Genomic DNA, 27,073 nt, shown 5'->3' with positions numbered 1-27,073 from the left:
ACAAATGTCATATGATTCCACTTAAATGAGGTACCTAGAATAGGCAATTTGATAGAGAAAGAAAGTAGAAAAGAGGTTACCAGGTGCTGGGGGCAGGTGGGAATGGGGAATTATTGTTTAATAAGTAGAGTCTATACTGGGGATGATGAAAAAGAGTAGATAGTGGCGATGAGTACACAACCATGTGAATGTAATTACTGCCGCTGAATTGTATACTTGCAAATGGTTAAAATGATTACTATTATGGTATGTATACTTTACCACAACAAAAAAGTGTGTGTGCGGGGGGGGGGGGGGGGGGGGGGGAGGGGCGGGGGGGATGTGACCTGGTTGAAATTTTATAAAAATTGGTCAGGGAAGGTGTCACTGCAAAGATGACCTTTAAGTAAAGCCCTAAAGGAGGGGAGGATCAGGTGGCCATCTGAGGGACGGGTGTTCCCGCAGAGGAAGTAGTGAGGGCAAGAGGCCTGAAGTGAGAGGGTGAGAGGCACATTCCCAAACGCTGAGTTGGCCAGTTGAGTAAGCCAGGGGGACAGTGGTGACGTCAGAGAGGGCTCAGGCCACTTCCCAGTATTTTGATTTCTGCTGGGAGGGGGAGACACGGTAAGGTTTTGAGCAGAGGGGCATGATCCAACTTGGGTTTTAACAGGATGCGGTCGAACAAAACATCCCTGGGTACGTAACCCGCCAGCGGATAACCAGTTTGCGACCTACGGGGAGACTCCTCAGAAGCTCCCAGAGTTCCCCAGGATGCACTTCCCCTAGCCGCCATCGGAGGACAGCAGAGCCGCGTAGAGCGCCTCGCGTTCCGGGAGCCTGGCCTCGCCCCACCCCGCCCTCGACGCAGGTGGCCCCGGTCCCTACGAATCCTTAGGCGGAAACCGTCCCTAGTCCCGCGCCTCCGCTCGGCCCCTTTAAGAGCCATAGTTTCCGGAGGCCAGACCTGGGGCGATGAACGCCCGGGGGCCAAACCAAAAGTTAGGAATTGTGGGGGGCGGGGAGGCGGAGAAAACTTCCAAAGTAGAATTACAACTTTTCCTGGGCCCCACTCCCCTCGGGCATCCCTAAGGAGGCACACTTCCTTTCCGAAAACTTCGCTTGGTTCTTTATATCGCCTAAGTGTAACGCGCGCGAGGACCGCATCGCCTCAGTCCAGCCGAACGCGAGGACCCCGAGGTCTAGCGGAAAAATCAGGCGGTAAAAGCAAGCCTCTTCCAGCCCAAGGCACGCTTAGACTCGCCCCTCCCCGCAGGGTGTACCTAGGCGGGTCCATCGCCAGGTGGGGAGAGGGGTGTGGGCAGAGAGGGAACAGGTGCGCGGCGGCGCCCGCCTCCCTCAACAGGTGAATCACCCCAGTTGAGTCTCGATTCTCGGTGATTCACACCCCGCTCGGCACGACCTGAGCAGGAGGGGGCCGGACGGGACCCCTAGTCTGCAGGCGCCCTCCCGGCAGGCTGGTCACTTGGTTCCGACCCTCGGGGCCGGAACGCACCTGGGTCAGCCCACTTCCGGGGAGGGAGGTGGAGGAGCCCCTCCCCGCCGCCCACCCCCTAGCCCTGCCCTGTGTTCTCACCCTGTGTACCTGGGCCGATCCATTCCCCAGAGCCACGCGGGGGTGGAGTGGCTCGGAGAGCCACAGTGGGTCAAGCAAGTTTCTCCCCGAAAGCTGGAAGCGTGCTCTTCGTCCACGATATGTCCTCTAGTTAAAATCCTAGAACAGGGTGGGTTTGGAATAGGAACAAGGAACGGAAGGAGGAAGGGGAGGAGCAGGCACCCCTCCCAGTCTTGGTGCGCGCCGCGCCCCCTACCCTCCGGGTACCTGGGAGGGGACGCTCGGGCCCGACTCGCCCAGACCGGCGAGATGGCGCCTTTGGCCCGCCGGCTTTTCGAGGGGTGGCTGGGCTCCTGCCCGGCCACCCCGGGCTGGGGCACTGTCGTCTTCGTGTGGCTCTTTCTCAGCACCTTGTGCACAGGTACGGAGAGCGGGGTCCCTGGTGCCGCGGAACGGCGGGAGGGCACTGTAGAAGGGCGATGGATGGAGTTCTCCACTGCCCAGGAGGCAGGAGAACTGGGGGAGGGGGAGCGCAGTGACTAAGACCTCCTGATCCCCAAGTCTCCGGAGATCCCTTGTGTGCCAGAGAGGAATTCTCTGTTCGTGCCTGAGAGCGCTCCCCCGCCCTTGTTCAGAGATAACAGGAAGTGAAACTCCCGGGACAGCGAATCCGGGAGTGGCAAGGAGAATGGGACCCTTTGTGGGGTAGGGGTGAAGGACCACCGATCACTGGGAAAGGCCGGGATGAGGACTCGGTAGCCCGCCGAGATTTCTAAGTCTTGGGGTAACGGGGAGAAGGCACTTGAGCGTTGGAGTAGAAGATTCCTAGGGGGAGAGATCAAGAAACAGCGCCCAGGCATTTGGTGGGTGCGGTATTGGAAACCCCCCACCCCCCAACCCAACCATGTCCGAAGTATCTGTGCGTGAGAGTCTGGTGGAAGGGACTCAAGGACTTGTTTGGAAACCATCTTCTGCTGGATCTGATGTTTGTTTGGGTGGGAGTATCAGAGGTACTTTACTTTTCAGCAGGCACTTTGGGCGTGTTCATTTGAGATGGTTTTGGGTGGGCTGAGGTGGGAGGCTGGTGGAGACATTACAGGGGGGCTTTAACCATTGTATGCAAAGCAGTCCAAACAACTCCAAAATCCCCCCCTCCAAATTCACAGAACCCGGAGTAACTTGGGACACTTGGTGGTTGTTTTGAAGGGGGGCCTTGAGCACTGTGGGCTTTGTGGGGGGCCATTTGGGCTTGCCTGCACGGGCCACAGAGAGGCCCTTTCCATGACAGAATGGGCAAGGGCGGTTCCGAGGTCACACTCTGGGAAGAGGGGTGGACAGGATGTTCCAAGAAATCTGGCCAATGTGACCTTGCACCGGCCGCTTCAGCCCCCTGGGTCTGTAAAATGGGCACGATTATCGGAGCTATCTCACCGGTCTTGGGGATTAAGGAACAATGTGTGCCAGGCGCTTTGTAAAACCGTACACTTGTAAATGTCAAGCTGGTGACAAGTAATGTTGCTCCTTCCTGCTGAAGCACCTCCTTGAGCTCACAGCGGTCCCTCTGCTGACTCTCCTTGCCCTCAGCCCCTGCCAGCGCCATCCAGGTGACCGTGACAGACCCCTACCACGTGGTGATCCTATTCCAACCCGTGACCCTGCCCTGCTCCTACCAGTCGACCACGACCCCCATGGCGCCCATCGTGATCTGGAAGTACAAGTCTTTCTGCCGGGACCGCCTGGCTGACGCCTTCTCCCCAGCCAGTGTTGACAACCAGCTTAACGCCCAGCTGGCGGCTGGTAACCCGGGCTACAACCCCTACGTGGAGTGCCAGGACAGCGTGCGCACCGTCAGGGTTGTGGCCACCAAACAGGGCAATGCCGTGACCCTGGGAGACTACTACCAGGGCCGGAGGATCACCATCACAGGAAGTACGTGGGGTGGGGAGAGGGGTGGCAGGGGGTGGGCTGGGGCTGGACTGGCTGGTGGTGCTGGCTTCTTCATGTCCAACCTGGAGTCCCCACCTGGAAGTTCGTCAGCGCCAGTGTCTGAAAGGATTGACAGAGGGAGGGATCCTTTCTTCTACCTATCCATCCATACCCTTATTTAACAGCAAAGGTTTATTGAGCACCTAACATATACCAGGCACCATTTGAGGCCTTGGATATACAGCAGTAAACAAAATCATCAAATCCCTTCCCTCCTGGAGCTTGAATTCCAGTGAGGGAGACAAATAAGATAAACACAACACATACTATCAAGTGCTTGAAGATAAAGAAAAGTGGGTAATGGAGAGAGAGGCGGGGTTCTATAATAATACTAGTAGTATCAGCAATAATAAGTAGAATTTATATAAGTAACAACTCTTAAAGAGCCTCCTGTGTGCCAGGCTCTAATCCAGTTTGACATGGATTAACTCATTTAGACCACAATAACTGAGTGGGTAGATTCTGTTATTGTCATTTTACAGAGACCCAGAGAGGTCAAGTGACTTGCACAAGGTCACACAGCTGGTGGGAGTCTAAGTCAGACACTTTGGGTCTAGTCTTCAAGCTAGTAACCCCTTTGCTTGCCCAGGGAGTTCAGCAAAGAACTCACTGAGGAGGTAAGAGGAGTGAACCGAAGGGGTGAGGGATTTTAATGGAGAAAGCCTACAACTTGCCAGGTGCTTTATGCCCACATTTTACACTCAGGACAGCTGAGGCACAGAGAGATAAAGTAGCTTGTCTTGGTGCACAGCCAGTAAGAGGCTGGAGCTGGGATTTGAATTCAGGCAGCACTGAGAAACCCTTGTCCTTCACCATAATGCTAGCGGCTGATAGGAGGTGCCTGTTGTAACCAGGTCAAGGGCAGTGGGGAAGCCGTTCATTCATTCATCCATTTATTTGGTATTTATGGGACATCTTCTAAGTGCCAGAAGCTATGGTAACCAGTGCTGGGGCTACAGGGGTGATCAGGTCAGCCAAGATCCCTGTCCTCAAGGAGGTGATGTTCTCGTGGGATGGGACAGGCAACAAACAAGCAGATAAAGAAAGAGTAAGAGAATTTCAGAGAGTCCTGCAAAGTGCTACAAAGAAAACAGACCTGGGTGATATGTGATAATGACTCGGGGCTCACCCCTTAAAACCACTGCAAATATGATTTGAAGAGGATCTGGGACTGTGCCCTAAAGAATCTAGCCGGCAGAGAGGAGGGTGATGGGCAGCAGTGGGTGAGGGACGAAGGCTCACCTGCTTCAACAAGGATTAGAGTTTCAATCATGGGCATGGGGGCCGAGGAGGGAAGGGGGCATCCCTTTACTGACTCCAAGAGACCAGACCTTGGAGCACAGTCCTTCCCACCCTCTGTCTAGACCACGGGCAGGGACCCAGCATGTCAGTCTTGTTTTGGGGAGGGACTGGCCCTGCTGGCTCTGAATTTCCACGGGCAGCGAGCCCAAAGCATCCTGCTGTTCTTGTGGATAAACGGCTTCTTGCGGGTTCAACCTGTGTAGGCCCCTACCCCATAATCCAGGGACTTCTCCAGCCTGGACCAGGTTATGACCGGACAGCCCTGTCACGACAGCTCCAGTCCTGAGAGTGCCCTTGAAGATTGGCTGGAATTGTGCCCCGTTTGCTGAGTTTAGAACTCAAGTGACCTTCAGGCTCTATCTGGGGCAGATTCTTCCTGCTCCAGAGGCCCCACAGGCCCAGGTCTTTCAAGTTGCCTTGACCTGGGCCCATGTTTGATATAGGCCGTGATTTGTAAACATCCATTGTGTGTATGTCCTTTCAGGAAGCCCAGTAGCCATGGGAGCTTCCTCCACTTCAGCTTTGAGGATGGAGAAAAGCAGAGTTCCCTTTGGAATTCCTAGGGTTACCAACGGCCCAGGTTTTAAAAGTGAAAGTCATCCTGGGAAAACCAGAGCAGTGTCCCTCAGCTTGGGTGGGTCCCGCTTCCCCTTCCGTTCTTCCGTCCTTTGGGTGATGTGGGCGCCTGGATTGGGGCCCTGTTTCTACCTCTTCAGGCTGCTTGGGGCCCATGTGCCCCCAGCTCAGTAGCGCTGGACCTGAGAGCTCATGGGACACCCCCCCCCCCACCCCCCGCCCCGAGATCACCAGGGCCGCCTCTGCGGTGTGCAATGAGGAGTCAGAGGCCCAGGGAAGTGGAGGAAAGCCCAGCTCCTGTTCCCAAATGGAGACCCGGCATTTTCTCCTTGCACCTAAAATAATTAGAGCAATGCCCAGCCCAGGTGATGTCAGGACCAGACATAGACTGGGAACAGGGTGTGCCTTGCAGGAAGGAGGTGAGCCCAGGCCTTAGAACTGATCAAAAGAAGCCGGAAAGTGGTATTTTTCATGGGTTTTGAAAACATTGTGCAGGCCAAACAGAATGCATTGAGACCCAGATCCGGCCCGCAGGAGCCCAGAGTTTAGCTTCTGGCCTAGGAGCTCTTGCTGGCCTAGGGGCTGCCTTCCCACCCCGCTCTGGCTTTGGGCGGGGCCCTCCTCTTGGGTTCTGGTTTTGGAGAGGCATTTTTAGAGTCTGATTTAAAGATACAAGTGGAGAAAATGATGGGCCAAGAGGGTGTTATGGAGAATCTGGAGGATTTGGGAGAATGTAGGTTAGAGTTTTAGGGTGATTCCATGAAAGAACATATGCAGAGGGACCTAGCACATAGTAAGAGATCAATAACTGGGGGCTGGATATGTGACCACGAAGGAGTGTCAGCGCCCAGGGTCACCCTACCTTTCGGGTCACTTAAACTCCTCACGGTCCCCACCTCTACAACAGAGGCACTTCCTGTCTGCCTTCTATTACTGCTCTCACCATCTGATCCTCGATATGTTTAAATTTTTTATTTGTCACTCATTCCCAGTTAGGATCTGAGCCATATAAGGGCAGGGGTTCATACCTGTCCTCTATAGCAGTGGTTCTCAAACGTGTGGGTCTTAGGGCCTCCTTACACTCTTAATTACTGAGGCCCTCAAAGAGCTTTGTTTTTACAGCTAGAAAACTGAGAAGATAAAAAAAAATTTTTAATGATGATAATAAACTTTATAGATTAGTATAAATAACATACTTTTATGAAAAAATAACCGTATTTCCCAAATGAAAACCTTTAATGAAAATGTATGGCATTGATTTTATGTTTTTGCATATCTCCTTAAAGTCTGGCTGAATAGAAGCTGGCTTCTCAGAGCTGCTTCTGCACTTAGTGTACTGTGATAACACACACATGTAGCCTCCGGAAAGCTCCAGACTACACTCATGAGATTAAGTGGAAAAGGCAAATATCTCACGATTATTATGAAAATAACTTCGACCTCAGGGATCCCCTGCAAAGGTCTGGCGGAACCCTAGGTCCCACAGATCACACTTTGAGAACGGTTGCTCTCTAGTACACCAGGTGCCTCATTTGTAGTGACTGTATCAAGCACCTACTCGAATATAGCCACATGCCCGGAACGCTAAGGAAGGTCAGCATGGGGAGGGAAGGGGCTCATTCCCAGTTCCTGGCCAGGCCCTGGAGGACTCAGCGGCGACCAAGACAGACCAGGTTCTGCTTGCCTGGAGCCCGCTTCCTCCTGGAGATGGGATCATGGCCAGGCAGCCCCTAAGCTGGCTGATATAATTAGGCAGTCTGGCAGGGGAGCTGTGCCAGCAGGATGGAACCAGCCCTCTGAGGGTCTGCGAACACAGAGCCAGGCAGAGGGAACAGCAGGAGTGCAGGCTGAGGCAGTTGTGAGCCCAGCACGTGGGGGGACAGTGAGGCGGCCAGTGTGTCTGGAGTCTAGTGAGTGAAGGAGAGTGGGGGGATGAGGCTGGTGTGGTGAGCAGTGGCCGTGTGTCACTACTGCAAGGGCCTTGTGAGCCAGGGTAAGGCGATTGGAATGGTGTAGATAGACATTGAGAGGAGGTTTTTCTATGGATGTGAGGTCTTCCTTCCAAAGAATGAAGGAGGCTCCGGGCCTTTCATTCCTTCGGTAGTTGACTGATGCCCAGGTGCTGTGGACTGGGGCGCACGCAGTGGCTGCCCTCGGAACTGTCCTGGGGAAGGGCAGGGGTCCGTGGGGCAAGGTGGTAGGCGGGTCCGAGGGAGCCAGAGAGCCAGAGCAGCTGGGGAGAAAGGCTGTGGGCCTCTGGGGGTGCTGTCTCTGGCCTGTTCCTACCTCTTGTCCTCTGGGGGCCTAAGGTGGAGTTGCCCCGCAGCCCCATCTCACACCCTGTCCCGCCCTGGTGAATGGCTGGAGCGATTTAACTAATTAGGGCCTGAGGAGCAGAGAGGAAACTGGATGTGCGGAAACCCTTTTCTGGTGTAATTAAGAGGCTCCTTGCCTGGGGCTGCTTCACAGAGCGTGCTCAAGCCCTGGGCCTGACCTGGAAGCGGGGTGCTGATGGTGGCCGGAGGACGAGGGAACTAGTCCACGTCTCTCCCTCACATCCCCGCCTTCTCATGCCGGGGTGACTCCTGATCCCTGGAATCTGGCCTGTTTATCTTTGCCTCCTTATCCAGGCCCCAGGCCCCTGGGTCTGCACTAGGCTCTGTGGTGGGTCGTGTCTTGGGGAGTCGACTTTTGCTTTGGGACATGGGACAGAGGAAGGCGTAAGTCTGAACTGCTGGCTCTGGAGTCAGACCGTCCCAGCCCCACCACCCCAGTTTTTGCCACAGTTGTACAGCTCATCAGTAATTTCACCAGACCCCTTTCTTTTCTCTACAAGACAGGGAAGGTAACAGTGCCATCTGACAGCTTTCTTGAAATTCCCCGCATTAAGTGTTTAGAACCGAGCCTAAAAGGTAGAGCGCCCTTGGTATGAGTGATTCAATTTTCACTTGTCTGTCTGCAGCCCCCTTCCCCATGTGCTCATGGCAGGGGCTGCGGGCATCAGGCACCCCTCCCCCGAGGTGCCCTCACGCATCTCCTCCTGACGCAGATGCTGACCTGACCTTTGACCAGACGGCTTGGGGGGACAGCGGTGTGTACTACTGCTCTGTGGTCTCAGCCCAGGACCTCCAGGGGAACAACGAGGCCTACGCAGAGCTCATCGTCCTCGGTGAGTGGGCTGGGCCCTGAGGGACAGGGTCGGGGGCTGCTTCTGCCACTGCTGTATCTGCTCTCTGCCCTCCAGCTCACTTTCTGGGCTCTGTCGCCTGCTCTGTTCTCCCCTCACAGCACCACCAGTCACTTGGGCTTATTTGTACCCTGCACCCCGGGCAGGGTAGGGACCCCTCGCCCGCTGCAACATTTCAAATAAACCAGAGCCAGAACTAAGAGTGGAGAGAAATGGGGACTCTACCTCTTCCCAGTCTCCGTTTTTAAAAATACAGAAACGGTTAGAGTTGATGGGCAGTGAGCGAGGAGGGTTGATGGCATGTATAACTGAGAGGAGGCTTCTGCCCCACCCCCAGAGCCACCTCTCACCCCGGAGTCCCTTGCCAGAGCACTGGAAGCTGGCCCTCTGCCCTGCTGGGATGCCACTGTGTGGCTTGTGTAGTTACTGCTCCCCTTAAGCTCGGCTGCCTCTACAAGCTCAGGGGCAGGCTGGGGTACCCGCCAGCAGCCTCCGCCCGGCTGTGAGGCCCCCCCACCCCGCCACGTGTGGAAGGGATGCTGCCGTTAGCCAGATGCTCTGTTCTCAGCCGACACATACAGTCTCGCGTGGTGTGTGCTATACGTGAGATGTTGCCAGGTCGCACGTTGCCATCATCACATGCGTGATGCAAGGCGACGCATGTGTGCACGAGCACATGACGGGGGAGCACGCCCCAGGGTGCTCAGATCATGCAACAGAGTTCACGTCTGGGTGACAGAGTGCACGCGCCAGTGACCCAGAGAACTCTGTGTGTTCTTCGGTAAAATGCACAACCTACATCCGCACGTCTCAAGTTTAGTCGCAGGACCCACGTAAAAGAAGGATGATTGAGGATCTCCAAGAAATGCTGTTTAAGTTTCTGTGGGTTATATTTATAGTTGTTTAACATATTATAAATTGGATCTGGCACACAGGCACACAGTCGATTACCATCAGAGCAAATGACATCATCACATGTGATGGAGCCTGTGGAAAGCTCCCCCGCCTGCACCTCTACTGGTGAAGGAGAGTGAGAAGGGCAAACAATGGCTTAGTGTTATCAGGAGAGCGGCTTGGCCTCCCAGACAGGACCACACTTTGAGAACCGCTGGTTTATATGCTAGAACCTTCTCCTGGGGGCATGTGGCATGGGGTGCTGAGCTCTGGATAGAGCTTCGTTGGTGTACAGCCAGGTGTGTAGATGCCCCTGAGATACAGCACTCGCGGGGCACGGAGTGCCGGGCGGCACCTAAAGGACACACTAGCCATGCCATGAAACTTGCGTAGGGGACCCCGGTGGGCAGAGAACCCAGGGCCATACTGTGACTTTTATGGGTTGTAGGCATTTTCGCCTTCAAGGGCCTCTTCCTCTGGATTAAAAAAAAACATTATATTTCATGATTGCGTTGTTATAAAGACAAGTCATTGTTATATATTCAGTATTGTCGTATTTTTTCCTTCAGATTTTAAAATAAAACATTTCCATGGGCCCTAGCATTACTAGACCTCTTGTGCCTGGTGGAACAGGGACTGCCCCTCTCACCTGGGATGGAACCCTTTGGGGCGATAGGACCTGTGTGTGTGGAAGAGATGGAGTCCCAAACTGAGGTCGATCCTTCAGAGCCCATGGGATACATCCTGGAACCCTTCTGGGCAATAGAATCCCCCGTGGCGGGAGAGAGTGAGTGAATTACATGATGGAAATCTTCTGGAAAACAGCACCCACATAGGATGGGGGGATGGGGGAGGAACCATATGCTCGGACCCTGCTAGTCCACCGACCCCACCTCTTCTGCAGGGCATACCTCCACCCTGATGACCCCGGAGCCGGGCTTCAGGGCAGGGGCAGCATAATCTGTCTCTCTTTTGTCCCTCCAGGCAGGACCTCTGGGGTGGCTGAGCTCTTACCCGGTTTTCAGGCGGGGCCCATGGAAGGTAGGGCGGGTGGAGTCCCCCATGCACCACTTACCGCTTCTGTCCGAGTACTCTCCCCCGCCCTAAATGCCGCCCGTTCAGACCCCACTAATAACGCCGCCTGACTCCGACTCCGGGGCATCTAGTGACCTGGCTCTGGGCCGTGGGGTGGGCTGGGCTGGCTGACGAGGGGCCTGGGGTGTAGGCAGGGGGGTCCTGTGACTGGTGCCTGCAGTGCCCTTCTGGGGGTCGGGATCTGGGCAGCTGGCTCTCTGTCCTCTCTCAAGGCTACAGCCTATCTTGCTCTGGCCGGGTCGCCTTGTGTTCGCTGCCTCGTCCAGATGAGCCTGGGGCGAGTTCCCTAACTTTGGGGCCGGCCCATGTTGTAGAGGAGCGGGCGTCCCTCTGCAGCTGCGCCCCAGCCCCTGGCATGGAGACTCCAGCGAGGGCTGCAGCTTCCCGGAGAGCTCTGCAGACGGCCCCTGCCCCACCCTCACTCCGCACTGCCCCCGGTGCCCGCATCCCTGTCCCCTCCCCGGCCTCCCAGCTCAGGGCCAGCTCTTGTCTCTCCGCAGACTGGCTGTTCGTGGTCGTGGTCTGCCTGGCTGCCTTCCTTGTCTTCCTCCTGCTGGGCATCTGCTGGTGTCAGTGTTGCCCCCACACCTGTTGCTGTTACGTCAGGTGCCCCTGCTGCCCTGAAAAGTGCTGCTGCCCAGAGGCCCGTAAGTGTCCCTCGCCCCTTGCCTGTCCGCCCCCGCTTGGCCTCCCTCCTGAGTCCAAGGAGAGGAGGTGGCCGTCTGCCTGCCTCCCGGGACGGTGCCACTCACCGGTCTGGAGGTTTTTGGCCCTGAGGCATGTGGGTCCTCAGCTCCGCAACCCGCGCTCCGTGCATTGGAAGGCAAAGTCTTAACCACTGGACCACCAGGGAAGTCCCGGTCTGGAGGTTTTAAGGGGAGCAATTTGGGAGAAAGTGGGCCAAGGAGGACCTGCTGTTTTAGATTATCATTTACATACTTCAGCTCTTCACTTATTTTTCACCTTTCATTTATTTTGAGTCTTTGCTTTTGAAAGTATAATTTATGCACGTGGTAAAAAAAAAAAAAAAAATTCAAATAGTACAAAACATTATTCACCGGAAAGTAAAACTCCCTTTAAAAACAGAATCTTGGGGACTTCCCTGGCGGTCCAGTGGTTAAGACTCCGCGCTTCCACTGCCGGGGGAACATGTTTGATCCCTGGTTGGGGAACTAACATCCCACATGACATGCGGGGTGGCCAAAAAAAAAATAAAAACAAAATCTAAGTGAAAAAGGTGAGAAACCAAACAAGGTTGACAGCCCCAGCAAATTCAAGCATCTTTTAACAACCCACATCCACACAAGCACTCCGGATTTCCCACGGGTGCTGTTTAAGGACACATCCAGGGCCTCAGAGTGGGCACCTGCAGGCCTGGGATTAGACGTGGGACCAGAGATGGAGGGAGAAGCAGCAAACAAAACAGGGGTGGAAAGGAAGAGAGAGTCTCCCTCCTCCAGCTGCCCCGTTCCCCTTCCTCAGGGACCTCAGCACTGCCGGTTGCCTTCCAGAGAGCGTCTGGGTGAACCAGCACCTCTGCACTCCGTTGTTGGGAAGTTCGCATGACTATTTCATCACCTCTGACATTGAAGTTTACACTGGCTACTTTCTTATATTCAGACATATCTGCTCTCTTGTTCCTTGTATTGAAAGTGGGCCATGAAAGCGCACTTCCCTACTAGTTCTAAGTGAGGACACCTCACCTTTTCCTTCATCATTGTCAAGTTCACTGTATCTTTACTTGATGAACAGATGATGTTGGTAGATAGAAATAAATAACTTTACGTGTTAGGAGCACCTAGACTATGGGAGACCAAAAGAGGGACGGACCTGCCCCTCTCCTGGCACCTGCTGATTTGGCTCCTTGGCCCCTAGGCCAAGGTGGTGGAAAGAATTACCCATGTAGCTCAGACGGCTGTGTGTTGGCATCCGTATATTTAAGGTTTCCACGTGCCATAACTCCAGTGCAATATGGTCCAGGTAAAATCATAGGCAGTCGTTGCAAGCTTGGGCAGGTGGAGGTTTGAGTCCTGGCTGGACACCTTACCTGTTGGGAAGCCCAGTGAATGACCTCCCCTCTCAGCCCCAGTTTCCTCCTCTGTAAAATGGGGCCATGGTAGAGCCCGCTGTACAGGGTGAGTTGGGATCTGGTGAACTGGTGTGTCCCGCATTAACTGCGGGGCTTGGCCTACATAGAGTGTTCCCCGCCCACTAGCTGTTGGACATTGCTGCTGTCAGCGTTGGTAAATCAGAGCCCTGCCACTCACACCACGTGACCTCAGACGAGCAGCTGGTTTCCTTCTCTGCAAGGTCCTGCCGTCACGGGGGCATCGTGAGCATCAAGGGAGCACTGTGTATGCAGGCCCAGCACGGGGCCGCATCTCAATCCATGCTGGCTAACTTTACAGTCACTGAACTCAGCAGTGGGCAACCTGCTTCATCGCGGCCCTGAAAAAAGAAATCCACTGCTCTCTGGAGGCCTGTGCTGGCCATCCCCTCTCCCTCTCATCATTTTTAGTGAGAGCTTCTTGCTTATTGCTCGGGCAGTGGGTGTTGGTCATTTCACAGGTCGCGTGGAATCCTCAAGGGCTGCAAACAAGTTCGCAGTTACCCCACTAACTAAGGCTGGGACCAGGACTGCAAATGCCAGGCCCAGGGCCCCATTTCCTCCATCCTGAGACCCTGTTACCCCAAAGCGAGGTCCCATTAACTCCCTGCCGGAAGCCCTGTCGTTTCTGTCACAGCCACAGTCCTGCTGAGCTGTCCTGGAGCAGCGTCTCCCACAGTTAATTATAAAAGGGCACATCAGCTGAGCCGCCGAAGGGCTCCTTCAGGGCTGGGTGGGGTGGGGCTGAGCACTGAGCCTTCTGCCTCCCAATTGAATCAGAGGTGAAGGGAGCTTCCTGAGCCCATCTCCCCACTCCATCTTCCTGTTGGAGTCCCGGGGAGGAAGTGACTTGCCCAGGCCCATGACTTTTGCCTCAAAGCAGCCACCAAGACCCAACCTCTTGCCTGGGGAGGAAGGTGGCAGGGAGAGGAGGAGGATTTGTCCTTGAGCTGTCAAGCCTTAGAACCGGGGGGGGGCGGGGGGGCAGTGGGGTGGGTGCAGCCCCCAAGTGGGAAACAGTAGAGGAGACGCTTTGCTGCTTGGCTGAGGCAAGTGAACTCTGGGGCTCCCAAGATCCTGCCTCAGACTGAGTCCCACCACCTTTGGGTCTGCAAGACCCTGTGGGGAGGACCGAGCAGGTGTGAGAGGGGAGTAGGCATGGGATTCCCCCTGCCAGATGATCCATTTTTCTAGAGCAAGGGCTCAGCTGCCAAAGGGAATACTTGTTTACCGGCTTGTGGGCTTTACCTATAGGGCACCTCTGCCCCTGTTGCTCTGTAGGAATGCAGGTCCGGGGTGGCCGCATCTTGTGATAAGCTGGCAGGAGAGTTTGATGTAAAACCTTGTCAGATGTTGGCAAACCATCAAACTGTCTAAAACATACTGGCCTACCAGATCAGGGCCGCCAGCTGCCAATACGCACCCCCCCATCCTGAAACTTCTGTGAGGAATGGCACAGGAGGTGTGGACTCAATGAAGCTGATGTCCTCTAACCTCAGGGACCCTGCAGAAACCAACCGAGCACCTAGGGAAGCTCCTCAGCCTGGGGTGGCGGGAGGTGGGGTGGCGGGAGGTGGGGTGGCGGGAGGTGGGGTGGGAAGAAGGCATGTGGCCCCTGGGGGCCTTCTCATGCTATGTGTGTCCTCCCCAGTGTATGCTGCTGGCAAAGCTGCCACCTCAGGTGCCCCAAGCATCTACGCCCCCAGCACCTATGCCCACCTCTCCCCTGCCAAGACCCCAGCCATGATTCCCATGGGCCCTCTGTACAACGGGTACTCTGGAGACTTCGACAGGAATAGCTCAGGTGAGGTCGGGGGGAGCCAGGAGCAGCTGGGGCAGGGGGTAGGCTGGGTATTTGGCCATTAAGGGGTCTGGGGCTGGAAGGGGGGCTTGGGGGCTGGGAATGCAGGGTTTTCCTCCTGACAGCCAGTCTCCCCCAGTTGGTGGCCACAGCTCCCAGGTACCCCTGCTTCGTGACACAGACAGCAATGTGACCTCTGGTGAGAACCAATCCTTATGAGGTTGGACATGCCTATAGGGGTGGGGGCTGGGTCAGCATCCAACCTCCCAGAACTGATCACCTCCAACTCCTGTCCCCAGAAATCCGTAGTGGCTATAGGATTCAGGCCAACCAGCAGGACGACTCCATGCGGGTCCTGTACTACATGGAGAAGGAGCTGGCCAACTTTGACTCCTCTCGACCTGGTCCCCCAAATGGCCGTGTAGAGCGAGGTGAGGAGCCTTGGGGTCTGAGGGATTCTTGTGGGGGTTGGGGGAAACATGGCTCCCTGATACCTACTCCAAATCCTGGACACAATCCCTCATTCCCTACCATGGCCACAGTGAAGTGTACGATCATCACTAAATAGATGAAAAGCCTAGGGCTCCCTTGAGAGTATATGAGCCGAGTGGGTGACATTGCTGGACCACAGGGCTCCTGACATTAGGTCCTGACCTCCTTCCACCAGTGACACCTTCCTTCCCACAGCCATGAGTGAAGTCACCTCCCTCCATGAGGACGACTGGAGATCCCGGCCTTCCCGGGGCCCTGTCCTCACCCCGATCCGGGATGAGGAGTGGGGTCACCACTCCCCCCGGAGTTCGAGGAGGTGGGAACAAGAGCCCCCCGTGGACCGGCCAGGGAGTGGCTGGGGGGCCGGGCGGCCCCGAGCTCGTTCTGTGGATGCCCTAGATGACCTCGCCCGGCCGGGCTCTGCTGAATCAGGGAGGTCTCCCCCAAGTAGTGGGAGGAGAGGCCGGGCCTATGCACCCCCCCGAAGCCGCAGCCGTGATGACCTCTACGACCAAGACCAAGACGACTCAAGGCACTTCCCACACTCCCGGGATCCCTACTATGATGACTTCAGGTCTAGAGGCCGCCCTCATGCTGACCCGAGGGCCCGCTACCACCCCTCCCGGGACCCTCCAGATGATGGCTCCAGGTCTGGGGACCCCCAATATGATGGGCAGCTACTAGAAGAGGCCTTGCGGAAAAAGGGGCCAGCGGAGAGAAGGAGACCTTACAGGGAGGAAGAAGAGGAAGGCTACTACCCTCCAGCGCCTCCCCCTTACTCTGAGACTGACTCCCAGGCCTCACGGGAGCGGAGGCTTAAGAAGGTGAGTGAACGGCCCTACCTGGCTCTAAGAGCCTTCCTGGACCCTCTTCTCCAGTCCTCCCCAGCTCACATCCTTCTTTCATTTTCCCTTGCAGAACTTGGGCCTGAGTCGGGAAAGTTTAGTCGTCTGATCTCAACGTTTTGTATGTAACTTTTGTACTGTTTTTTAAATTTGAGGAATTATCGATGATCTCCTCCTAAGACTAATAAAACTTATGATCACAAGTCCTAAGTCTGGAGGGAAGCGTTTGTTTTGCTGCGCGAGGTGGGGAGCCCGAACAGCTGCTGTGTGTGTCTGCAAAAGGCCGCATGTCCAGTTCTGTCTTGGGACTTGCGTCCCGACCCAGGAGGAAAGGACCAGCTCTGCCTTCTCCGTCCCTCGGCGGCCAGGAATACGTGCCCCACGCTGGCTCCGCCCCGCCCTGCGTGCGCGCCCCCGGACCCGCCCAGACGTGCGCATGCGCCTCGGGCCCCCGCCTTCGCGCACCACAGCGCGGCCGCCGGGGGCGCGCGTGCGCGCTCCTCTCCCCTTCCACCCCATCTACTCTTTCCCCCCACCCCGACCTACTTTTCTGTCTCCAAACCCCGCCGCCTGCCTCGTTCCCGGCGACCAGAGCCCCTCCTCCGGGTTCCCCGGCGTTCCATCCGGGCCCGCGTTCCACTCGGGCGGCCCGCCGGCGGGTGCCGGGGCGGCGGCCGCGCTGGCGGCGGCGGCGGCGACCTCGCGCCCCGCCGACACCCGGGCCCGCGCACCCGCCCTCCATCGGAGACAGACAGCGCGCGCGCTCCCCGGGGGCTGCCCTCCCCCCGCGCGCGTCGGCCCCGGGCTCGCGCCGCCGCCGCCGCCGCCGCCGCCGCGCGCGCGCAGCTCAAGTAAAGGAGGAAAAAAAAGGGGGAAAAAATAGAAAGCGGCGGCGGCGGCTGCAGCAGCGATCCGCCGCCGCGCTGGGCCAGGCCGGGCGGCGGACGCGCGAGCCGGCGACCCAGGGGAGAGGCTGCGGCGATCCAGGGCGGGCCGGGTTAAAAAAAGTCGCGGCGGCGGCGGCTACTCAGGGAAGGAGGCCCGAGGGCCGCGAAGAGCGGGCGGGGGGCGGCTGCGCTGCGTCCCGGAGCCTATAGCCGCCGGGAGCCGGCCGGCGGGCGAGAGGGCGGAGGCGGCTGCAGGAGCAGCGGCGGCGGCGGCGGCGGCGGCATCTCCTCCTCACATGACCCCACTGTTTGTCCCCGTGATCAGCGCGAGCGGCTCCCGTGTCTCCTCCGTCCCCTCCTGCCGCGCGGCGTGAGCGCCGGGCTCGGGGCCCCCCCGGCCGCCCGCCCCCTCCCCTCCCTCCCTCCCCTCCCCTCCCCTCCCCCCCGGGCCCGGCGCCCCCCCCGCCCCCACCCCCCCCATGGACATGCTGGACCCGGGTCTGGATCCTGCTGCCTCGGCTACCGCTGCTGCTGCCGCCGCCAGGTAAGGGAGCCCGGCCGATCCGCGCCCCCGCGCGCCCTGGCCCCGGCCCTTCGGCCTGGCCGCCATGATCCCGAGCGGCCGCCGGGCCCAGCTCAAAATGGAGGCCGCGAGGGAGGGAGGACCCGCGCGAATATCCCTGGCCCCCGGACCTGGCGGTGCCGCAGCCCCAGATTGGGGCGGGCGGGATGGGGCCCCTGCACCTGGGCGAAGGGGCGGGGGCGCGGGCAACCTTGACCCCCTCTTCTTCCCGTCCTCCCCGCAGTCACGACAAGGGACCCGAGGCAGAGGAGGGCGTCGAGCTGCAGGAAGGTGAGTGCTCGCGGGGCCCACCGGGGCCGCGACCTGCGCCCGGGAGGGCACTGGGAGCGCCCTGGCCCGCGCCACCTCTGACCATCCCCCCTACCCTCCTCCGACCGCAGGCGGGGACGGCCCTGGGGCGGAGGAGCAGACGGCGGTGGCCATCGCCAGCGTCCAGCAGGCGGCGTTCGGCGACCACAACATCCAGTACCAATTCCGCACAGAGAATAATGGAGGACAGGTGAGCCTGCGGGCCCGGAGACCGGCGGGCAGGTGGAGGGTTGAGCCCCGGGTGGAGTGGGCGGGCTGGGAGGGGCTCGGACCTGGCCCCTACCCGGGCCCCAGCGCGGGTCTTCCTTCTCTGCCGCCCCCTGCAGGTGACATACCGCGTAGTCCAGGTGACTGATGGTCAGCTGGACGGCCAGGGCGACACAGCAGGCGCCGTCAGCGTCGTGTCTACGGCTGCCTTCGCGGGGGGGCAGCAGGCTGTGACGCAGGTGGGTGTGGATGGGGCCACCCAGCGCCCCGGCCCCGCTGCTGCCTCTGTGCCCCCAGGTCCCGCAGCGCCCTTCCCACTGGTAGGTGCCCAGCAACCCCTGGGGGGATGGAGAAGGGACACTGCCTCTGTTCTTGGGGGAGCCCCAGGGGGTGGGGCACGTGGGACCAAGATGCTGCCTTCAGGCCCTCAGGTGAAATCTCTGTTCTGCACAGTGAAACCTGGGGCAGGATCTTTGGAACATTTTTTTTTTTTTTTTTTTGTGAAAGGGGGATCACGGTAACAGGAAAGTCTCTTAAAAATTAAAAGTGGGTCAGTTCACTAAGTGATTGCTGAGTATCTGTCGAGTTCCAGGGCTGTGAGACACAGGGCAGAGTGGCACACACAGAGGGGTTCCCCACTCTCCCTAGAGAATGCAGTAAACGTCAAATATGGCAACTAGGGGATGGATTGGGGAACAAAGATGGCTAAGGGTGGCCTCTGTCCTCCTACTCCCTAGGCTGTAATCCAAAATCCCTTCAGCAATGGTGGCAGCCCGGCAGCTGAGGCTGTCAGTGGGGAGGCACGATTTGCCTATTTCCCAGCGTCCAGTGTGGGAGATACCACGGCTGTGTCCGTACAGACCACAGACCAGAGCTTGCAGGCTGGAGGTAAAGGAAGGAAGGGGCCAGGGCGGAAGGCAGGGGAGGCAACAGGCCTAGCAGGGAGGGAAGCTCCCCCGGCCAGTTCTGACTCTGTCCCCAGTTTTAGCACTAACCCCTGCTTTCCCTGCAGGCCAGTTCTATGTCATGATGACGCCCCAGGATGTGCTTCAGACAGGAACGCAGAGGACAATTGCACCCCGGACACACCCCTACTCCCCGTATGTGCAGCAGACCTGGTCCCAGGAGTAGGGGACACTGGGAGGGCCTGGTGTGGGGGCCCAAGGAAGGGAATGTGTTTCTGAAATCGGAGCCAGGCAGTTGAGTACACGGCAGGCAGTTGGTGTATTTTTTGGTCGGTTTTTGTTTCTTTAATTTAAGTAAAGAAAATGCCATGTTCTCTTCTCTCTCTCTTTTTCTCTTTCTCTCCCTGCATATGGATATGTGTTGCAAAGATCATTTTTAAGTCTGACTCCTTAATAAATGTTTGGACCAATGGGCTGGAGGTAACATGCATCTATTTTTTTTTTCTTTTCTAGGAAAATCGATGGAACCAGGACACCACGGGATGAGAGAAGGAGAGCTCAACATAACGAAGGTAAGGTCAGGGTGGAGCTGCTGGGCCTCATGGGCACAGCCTGGCCCGGTGCTCGGAGTCACAGATCAGCAGGCATGCGACAAGTACGTGAGAGGTGCTTGTCGAATGCTGGAAAAGCAGAAATGTGGAGGTTCGCTGTCGCGAGCAAATAGGCAGGAGGTGTGAGCTGCAGTGTGTTTAACATCCCGGCTAGTGACTTTGAATTAATTACTAATATTTTAAATGGCAAGTTTCACATTCATGTATGGATTTCCCGCTCCTCTTGGAAAGTTGGGTTGGTCTGGCTCACCTGGACCTGCCTTCCCACTTTTGCTCAAGCCCCCCACGCCTCTACCAGCCTAGCTTCCAGGAGTAGCTCTGGTCTGAGAGAGAGTACATCTGAAGATGAAACTGCGAGAAGTCCATGTCTCTGGCTGAGACCAGAGCATGTCCAGGGGACACTTCCACCCAAATAGCCATCATTCAGCAGATATTTCCTGAAGGTGGATACTAGGCTGGGCAGTACATGCCCCGTGCCACTAGTTTGGAGTGTCCAGGAAGCTCAGAGTAGTTCAGGCTGTTTGATTGAACACTGACTGGGGGATCAGGTGACGTTTCCCCCAGGGAAGTGGCCTTTGGGAGTGCCTGTCCAGCAGAGGGAAGCACGGGAAGGCAGGGTAGAGTGAAGTTGCTTCGTGGGTGCTGGTTTGGTTAAAGCAGAGGTTCTGTGTGGAGTGCTTGGGAGGAGAGAGTTGGGAGGGTCAAGGAAGGCCTTGAACTTCAGGGTGAGGACCTGAGAGTCCTAAAGGTGTTTGATTGGGAGGTGGGCTTGTGCGGCTGTGATCTAAGCTGCGCGGTGAGTTCAGGCATTCATTCAGCACATACGTACTGTGTGCCAGCCCCTCTTCTAGGCCTCAGATACAGCAGCAGATAATGGAACAGACACCTTGGCTCTTACAGGGTGTTCATTCTGGTGGGAGAGACAGAAACTACAGAAAGCTACAATAAGACGTCAGGGAACATAAGTCATGTGTCACGTGAAGGAAGATAAGCCCGGGTAAGGAGATGGAGGGTTATGGCGGCAGTGTGCTCTGTAGGCCTCTCTAGAAGTGACGGCTGAGCAGGGGCCTGAATGGGAAGAGTCCCAGGCAGCGAGGGACAAGCAAGTGCAAACACCCAGGCCTGGGCTGGAGCAGACTTGGTGTGTCTGAAGAAGAGCAGGTTTCAGGAAAGATAAGAGGAAGTTGGTGGGGTCGTGGGTGGCCTGGCCAGGGCCAGATCACGTGGGGCCTTGTCAGAGGCCTTCCCGGGGTCCCCATTCCTAGATTTTTATTCTGCTTCGAGGGGAAGTAAGCAGAGGGATTGTGTGCGGAGGCTGGATGGTGAGGGTGATGGGGCACCAGAGGTTAGGGAAACAAGAGTTGACTGCAGCTGGGGGCCTCAGACAGGGCGGGGCCTGAACGGGGCTTGTGGGGGCCCGAGCTGTGGGGCGGAAGAGCAGGAGGCTGCAGAATCGGGGTTTCGTGAATCAGGCTTTCGTGACGGGGTCAGGTTCGTTTAAAGGGAAGGGTTGAGTGTGAGCTTGGTTTTGGGTGTGATGGGTTTCAGGGGTCTCCAGCTGTCCGCCTTGGGCAGTCCTGGCTCTACTGCGTCCTGGTCGTATGACCTCAGGCTGGTTCCTGACCTCCGCGCCCGTTTAGTCCTCTTAAGGATGCGTTAACACAACTGGCTACCCCAGAGGCTCGTCGTGAGGGTGCAGCACGTTGAGTCGTGAGCCCCCAGCAGGGTGCTGTGCTGCCTGGTAAGACCACGGCTAACGATTCTCAGGAGACCAGCCAGCCACCCTCCACCCTCCTCGCACTCTGCCTCTCGCTGGATTAATCCAGCTCCAAAGTCTTGACTTCTCCTCATCCTGTAAAAATCAGTCTCGCTGTGACCTCGCCCTTGCCCTCCAGCTGTGGCCTGCCCACTCTCTCCTAACCTGCAGAGTGTTTGACCGACCCTCTGCCTGGCCTCCCCGTACCCTTGGCAGTCTGGCTCATTTCTCTATCAGAACGGCTCTATTTAAGGTCACTCGTGATGACCTCATTGCCAAATCCACTGGCTTCCTTTCCTGTCTGCGCTCCAAGCATCTGACCCTGCCCGTTCCCCTCCTTTCGGGAATGTTCCTTTCTGCTCTACCTGCTCTGATTCTCCTTTCCAGCCTGCTCCTGAGGGCAGGGCTTCACAGTCACGGCTGTCCTCACGAGGTGCTGAATGGGTAGGTCGGAGGGGGAGCTTGGGAGTCCGTGTTTCAACAGGTTCCCCAGGTGACTCTTCACGATGGGCGAGGTTTGGAAAGTGCTTTGGCTGTTAGCGTTTCTTGAGGTCCAGCCCCTTCTTCTAGCGGTCTCAGGAGAGTGAAACATCAGGCCCAGGGATGGTCAGTATCCCCGAGACCCTATCCCCGGTTGTCGGTGTTTGTCGTTTCTCCCGGGAGTGCGTCTGCGAGCTTTATCCAGAAAAGTATGTGATTCCAAAAAGGAGAGACTGCCCCCTGATGTTCTCCCAGGGCTTCCCCCGCCCCCCGCACTGCACAAAGCTGTCTTTCTGCTCCATCTCTCTGGATCTCCTCTGCACCCATCTTTTGAAGTGCCCGTTCAGAATCTCCATTTCTGCTTGTCCTTGAAACACCTCACACTCAACTTGTCCAAGACAGAACCTTCTGTCCCTCCTTCCCAAAGCCTCCCTTTTCCAGAGCAGCAAAAGGCACCCCTGTCATGATTACCGCAGCCGGACTCGAGAGCCAGGCCACTTCAGCTCTGCCCGTTTCCCTCACGTCCACAAGCCCTGAGACGCTGTGCCGAAGTGGACCTCAAATCAGCTCTGTCTCCTTTTTCCCTCTTTCCCCCATTTCTTGGTACCACAGGGGCCCATCTCTGGGCCGCAGATGCTTCAGGGGCCTGAGGGAGTCAGGATACTTAGTGTGGCAGAAAGGGGAGTGGTGATCCCTGTGGAGAACTGGGGTCTGTGTGTCTGTCCTGCCTGAAGGGTGACTGCACGGTGCCAGCCATCGCTGCCGTGTCAGAATTTGGGCCCACTACTGCCAGAACCTCTGAGAAGCCAGAAATCCAGGTCTTTTATGAAGTCTGATTTTTGAGTTGCTTTTTCTGTCGCATCGGTTTCCACTCGTACTGTTACTGATTTATTTCTTCTGCTTAATATGGGTTTAATTTGCTGGGGGTTTCCCCCCAGCCTCTTAAGATGATTTTAAGCCTTTCTTTATTCTCAATTTAAGGCTTTACAGTTGCGAATTCCAGTCCAACGCTGCTTTAGCTCTATCCCATTTGGATAGGTTGTGCTCTCTTGTCATTCAATTAAAGATATTTCTAGTTTTCCTTATGATTTCTTTGAGCCATGGCTTATTTGGAAGTGTGTTGTTTAGCTACGAATGTTTATGGATTTTCTGGCTATCTTTCTGTTACTGATTTCTAAGTGAGTTTTGTGGTGGTCAGAGAACGTACTCTATGTATATAATTTCAGTTATTTGAAATTCGTTGAGACTTACTTTTACGGCCCCAAATACGGTCTATTTTGGTGGAAGTTTCTGTGTGTGGCGTGCTCCATCGGTGGCATAGGCCAGGTTGACTGACAGTGTTCAGGTTTTCTGTCCTCATTTTTTTATCTACTTGTCCTGTCAATCGCTGAGGACTGTTGATGTCTTACATTTGTGGATTTGCCCATTTCTCCCATGAGTCCTGGCAGATTTTGCTTCTAAATTGTGTTTTAAATGTTGTATGGGTGTGACTTAAGCCTTCTGAGAAATGGACATGGCCTTGGTTTAACTGGTCTTCCTCCGTTTCGGTTGTGCCGAAGTGGTCTTCCCAAGCCACGGGCCTGACCACATTGCCAAGAAAGGCCCTAGACTCGAGGGCCTAGACCCCTAGGGGAAGAGAAGACAAGGTCCAGACCTGCTAGCAGGGCATTCAGGGGTTCTCAACCTGTTTCTACAATCTATTCCTGCCACCCTGCGCCACCCCCTGCACCCTCCAAGGTGTTTCCATATCACCGTTTCTGGGTTTCTTGATGCCTGTCGGCCTGATGTCCTTCCTCTCAGAAACCAGCCCAAATGTTTCCTTTCTAAATCCTTCTCTGAAGATATACCCCACCTCACTCCCTGCGGGATGCATCGTTCCACCCTGGCGTTCCCCAGGCACTCGGTACAGTCTTCAGTTATAACACACAGTCCTGTGGCGTCAGTGTCTCCTGTTCACGTGCATGTCACGCTGGTGCCGCGAGTGCCAGCAGGACAGAGGTTGAGTCCACCCTGGACTTCAGCCTCACGGAGTGCCCTGCACACAGTAGGGCGGGCGGTAAGTTTTGAAGAAGCAAATGCGAACTGCTGTCCCCCGCCCCCCATCCCTGCCCCCGGTGGCTTGAAGTGAGGAGTGTGTGTGGGCTGCAGCTGCAGTGCGGAGCCCAGGCTCAGGAATGTCGGGCTGCGGGAGGGTAGAGGAAGGAACTGGGCAGCCATCTGCTCTAGAGCTCCTCAGCTGAACCCCTAGAGTGGAGCGCGCTGCTGAGGGACGTGGTGGCCAGTGCTGCCAGACCTGGGCAGACCCTTAGCTCCGCTGCTGTTTTGGACCACAGAGTCCCCAAAGACCGTGAGACAGGGTCGTCCCCGCTGGGAAAGTTCACTCACCACGGTAGTGATGGGGCCCAGGTCTGTGCACTCGCTGACCCCAGGGCCAGGGTCAGGTGAAGCTCAATACTGGGCGGCATCTTACCGTGGTAGGGGGAGGTTTCGGCGGAAAGAGAGGAGAGTGAGGGAGGAAGCGAGTCCACATGGGAGGGTGTTGTCACCGAGGCCAAAGTGGGGGGCTCTTGGAAGGACCGGTCAGCAGCGAGTGGGCAAAAGCAAGTGCCCGGAGAAGACAGTTGGATGTGCCTGTTAGTGGCCAGGCCCATCCTTTGAGGGAGCAGTCGGGTCGGGGGGTGGGGCTGGCCTCAGAGGAGGAGAGGAGTCAGGGGCAAGCTTCTGGCCCACCCCATCTTTCTCACGCTCACCCGACCCCTCCCCCAGTCTCCCAACCCTGAGAAAATACCCCTTGGCCCTCCTTGCCAAGTCCCACCTACGGTCCCCGCTCCTCTATAGACACCACCTGCATTTGTCCATGGGCTGCCCTGGCAGGGGGATGAGAGTGTATGGGTGAGAGTCACAGGGGCAGCTGGGCTTTCTTGTGTGTCCCCAGCAATTGCCTAGTACGAAGGGCTGGGATAGCTTTGTTCAGTGAGCCCCAGACCAGGGATCTCAGGCTGCCGTGCAGGCAGACCCCAGGCCGCCGTCATAGGTCGTGACAGGCCGGATGAGAAGACAGGGCAAAGACACATACGAGTCCTGCCTGAAGGGGGCAGCTTCCCCGCAACTCAGCAGACAGAGTGAGATTGTGGTGTTTTATGAGATAAATCACAAATCTGGACTTTTCAAGTGAAATATGCCAGTAGTTTGTCAAACCTGGCCTTCAAGAGAGGGTTCGTAGCGTTTCTTTCCGGGTGACCCAGTGCCCTGATGGGCCAGGGCCCTGAGAGCCGCAGTGCCAGCCGGGGAAGCTGAGACTTGCTGCGGGGGCCCTGGAAAAGGACTTCCAGTGGAGGTGAGACGTGGTCAGACCGTGATTTTAAAGATGAAAAGAGAAATAGGATCGTGGGGCCCAGAGCTGTGGGGAGACCTGAGCACCGTGGAGAATCAAATGCAGGGGCGTTGGGGACTGGAGAAGGGTGCCTCGGTCCTGTGTAAAGGGCTCTGGCCCATTCTTGCCTGCCAAGAACATGTGCCCACTGTGGCCACAACTCCAGTTTTCAAAAGAGGCCAGTTGTTAGGTGAAGTTTCCTAATTTTTAAATGTTGAATCAGATTTTTGAAAACACGCTGGGCGGGTAAAGCGAACCCTGCAGCCCCCCAGCTGTCGATTCTGCCTTGAGGTACGTGTGGCACTTGAGGGTTCCTCTCGAGGAGCGATGTGGAGGGGGCTGGAGCCAGCTGCCTGGGTTCAGATCGGAGCCCCGTACTTGCTGGCGGTGTGACCTTGGGTGGCCTCGGCTCTCGTGGCACCTGCCTTAGGCGGTGAATCGCCCGGGCACAGAGGGAGTGCTGTGAACGTAGCCTCGTTCTTGCTGTTCTTGCTGCAGTGGAGCGGAGGCGGAGGGACAAGATCAACAACTGGATCGTCCAGCTTTCAAAAATCATTCCAGATTGTAATGCAGATAATAGCAAGACAGGAGCGGTGAGTGCCCTCCGGCCCTCAGTGCTGTGGCGGCCCGTCCCCGACCCCTTGCGGAGAGTCTGCCTGGCCTGGCCGCCAGAGGCGGGAGCCGCCCGGGGCCGAGCCGGCGGGCGGCGGGCGGCGGGCGGCGGGCAGTGCTGATGCTCGTGCCCACCCCCCAGAGTAAAGGAGGGATCCTGTCGAAGGCCTGCGACTACATCCGGGAGCTGCGCCAGACCAACCAGCGCATGCAGGAGGCCTTCAAGGAGGCCGAGCGGCTGCAGATGGACAGTGAGCTCCTGAGGCAGCAGGTGAGCGGCAGGCCTGGGCGGGTGGCGAGGCGCGCCCAGGAGCCCCAGGACGCGGGGAGCCAGCCCCGGCTGCCCGTGCCCCGTCGTGTCTGGCAGATCGAGGAGCTGAAGAACGAGAACGCCGTGCTCCGCGCCCAGCTGCAGCAGCACAACCTGGAGATGGTGGGCGAGAGCGCCCGGCAGTGACGCCGTCCGCAGCGTGCGGCGCGGGCCGCCTCCGGGCCCCTGCCGTCCCTTTCCCCAGCCCTTAGCACAGAGAGGGACAGACGCCCCTCCCCCAGCTGCGTTTTTTATAGTAGATTTTTAACAAAAAACGGGGAGAAATAATGAATTTCTGTGGATAAGCACCCACTGCTCTCCTCAACTCGGAAACAATATCCTCCCTGCCCGTCTGTCCGTCTCCCTTCTCCCGGCCCCTACTCAGCCCTGGCACTTCTAGTGGTCTCACCTGGAGGCAAGAGGAAGGAGGACAGAGCCCCTGCCATACCCCACTGCCTCCTTGGACTCTAGAGGCACTGAGACAGGGTGCTTATGGGAAGGAGGGGAGCCTTTGGGGGGCCAGCCCTGGGGCCTGGACCTAAGCAGGGAGGCCATGTCCCACCCCACCTCTTGTTTCCGGAACCCTGCTCCCCTTTGGGTGTGTGAGTGTGTTCTAATTTTCTTTATGGAAAAAAATGGACAAAAAAAAAAATAGAGAGAGAGAGAGGTATTTAACTGCAATAAACTGGCCCCATGTGGCCCCGCCTTGTCTGTCTGTGTATCTGTCCATCTCAGGTGTGGGGAGGGAGTCTGGGGTCTGTGCAGGGCCTCCCTCTTGTGTTCGTGGCTGTGTGCTGGTCCCTGGTACCCAGTCTGTTGGTTGTGTGGATGAAGGAATTAGGAATGGATAGCCTCGCGGAGGCCCAAGGTGTTGCGTATGTGGTGTGGGGGACAGGGGGAGCCAGGGTCAAGGACATGTCCCATGTGTTTGGAGGAGAGGCTGGGGTCTTCTGTGTCACCAGGTCCGAAACAGGACTGGCTCCTGGCCCTGCTCTTCTGGGCTGACGCCCTCCCCTCTGCATCAGCCAATGGTGGGGCCTGGCCTTGAGCACCCCCACCCCCAGGGAGGGCAGATGGCCAGGAAGCCAGGCTTGGCCCGTCAGCCTGTCGCCTTGCACTGCAACTCTGGCGCCTGTGCTGTGACCCCTGCCCCTGGTTGATGATGAAACCTGGCCTGAGTTGAGATGCAGTGATGCCTGGCAG

General features: G+C 57.1%; 2 protein-coding genes across 3 annotated transcripts; both read left to right on the top strand.

The window, feature by feature from the left end:
- The first annotated feature begins 1,596 nt into the window (after positions 1 to 1,596).
- On the top strand, positions 1,597 to 16,047 carry LSR (lipolysis stimulated lipoprotein receptor). 2 transcript variants are annotated; one of them, XM_032614587.1, is made up of 10 exons: positions 1,597 to 1,973; positions 3,137 to 3,481; positions 8,466 to 8,585; positions 10,482 to 10,538; positions 11,093 to 11,239; positions 14,351 to 14,503; positions 14,640 to 14,699; positions 14,800 to 14,931; positions 15,188 to 15,816; positions 15,911 to 16,047. In XM_032614587.1, the coding sequence occupies exons 1-10, from the start codon at positions 1,862 to 1,864 to the stop codon at positions 15,944 to 15,946; spliced, it is 1,791 nt and encodes a 596-aa protein (XP_032470478.1). In that variant the 5' UTR covers positions 1,597 to 1,861; the 3' UTR covers positions 15,947 to 16,047. The 2 variants fall into 2 exon arrangements, with proteins under 2 accessions (XP_032470478.1, XP_032470479.1); XM_032614588.1 differs by lacking the exon at positions 10,482 to 10,538 and having other exon boundaries at positions 1,599 to 1,973; positions 15,911 to 16,042.
- Positions 16,048 to 17,068: 1,021 nt separating this feature from the next.
- USF2 (upstream transcription factor 2, c-fos interacting) lies at positions 17,069 to 26,577 on the top strand. The gene is made up of 10 exons (XM_032614627.1): positions 17,069 to 17,268; positions 17,531 to 17,577; positions 17,688 to 17,806; positions 17,943 to 18,143; positions 18,561 to 18,711; positions 18,836 to 18,923; positions 19,242 to 19,300; positions 25,447 to 25,541; positions 25,703 to 25,831; positions 25,928 to 26,577. The coding sequence occupies exons 1-10, from the start codon at positions 17,204 to 17,206 to the stop codon at positions 26,015 to 26,017; spliced, it is 1,044 nt and encodes a 347-aa protein (XP_032470518.1). The 5' UTR covers positions 17,069 to 17,203; the 3' UTR covers positions 26,018 to 26,577.
- The last annotated feature ends 496 nt before the right edge of the window (positions 26,578 to 27,073 follow it).

The sequence above is a fragment of the Phocoena sinus genome, chromosome 19 (genome assembly GCF_008692025.1).
Source record: "Phocoena sinus isolate mPhoSin1 chromosome 19, mPhoSin1.pri, whole genome shotgun sequence".
Classification (NCBI taxonomy): domain Eukaryota; kingdom Metazoa; phylum Chordata; class Mammalia; order Artiodactyla; family Phocoenidae; genus Phocoena; species Phocoena sinus.
Note: the sequence above shows the minus strand (reverse complement) of the source record. Positions and strands in the feature narration are given on the sequence as shown.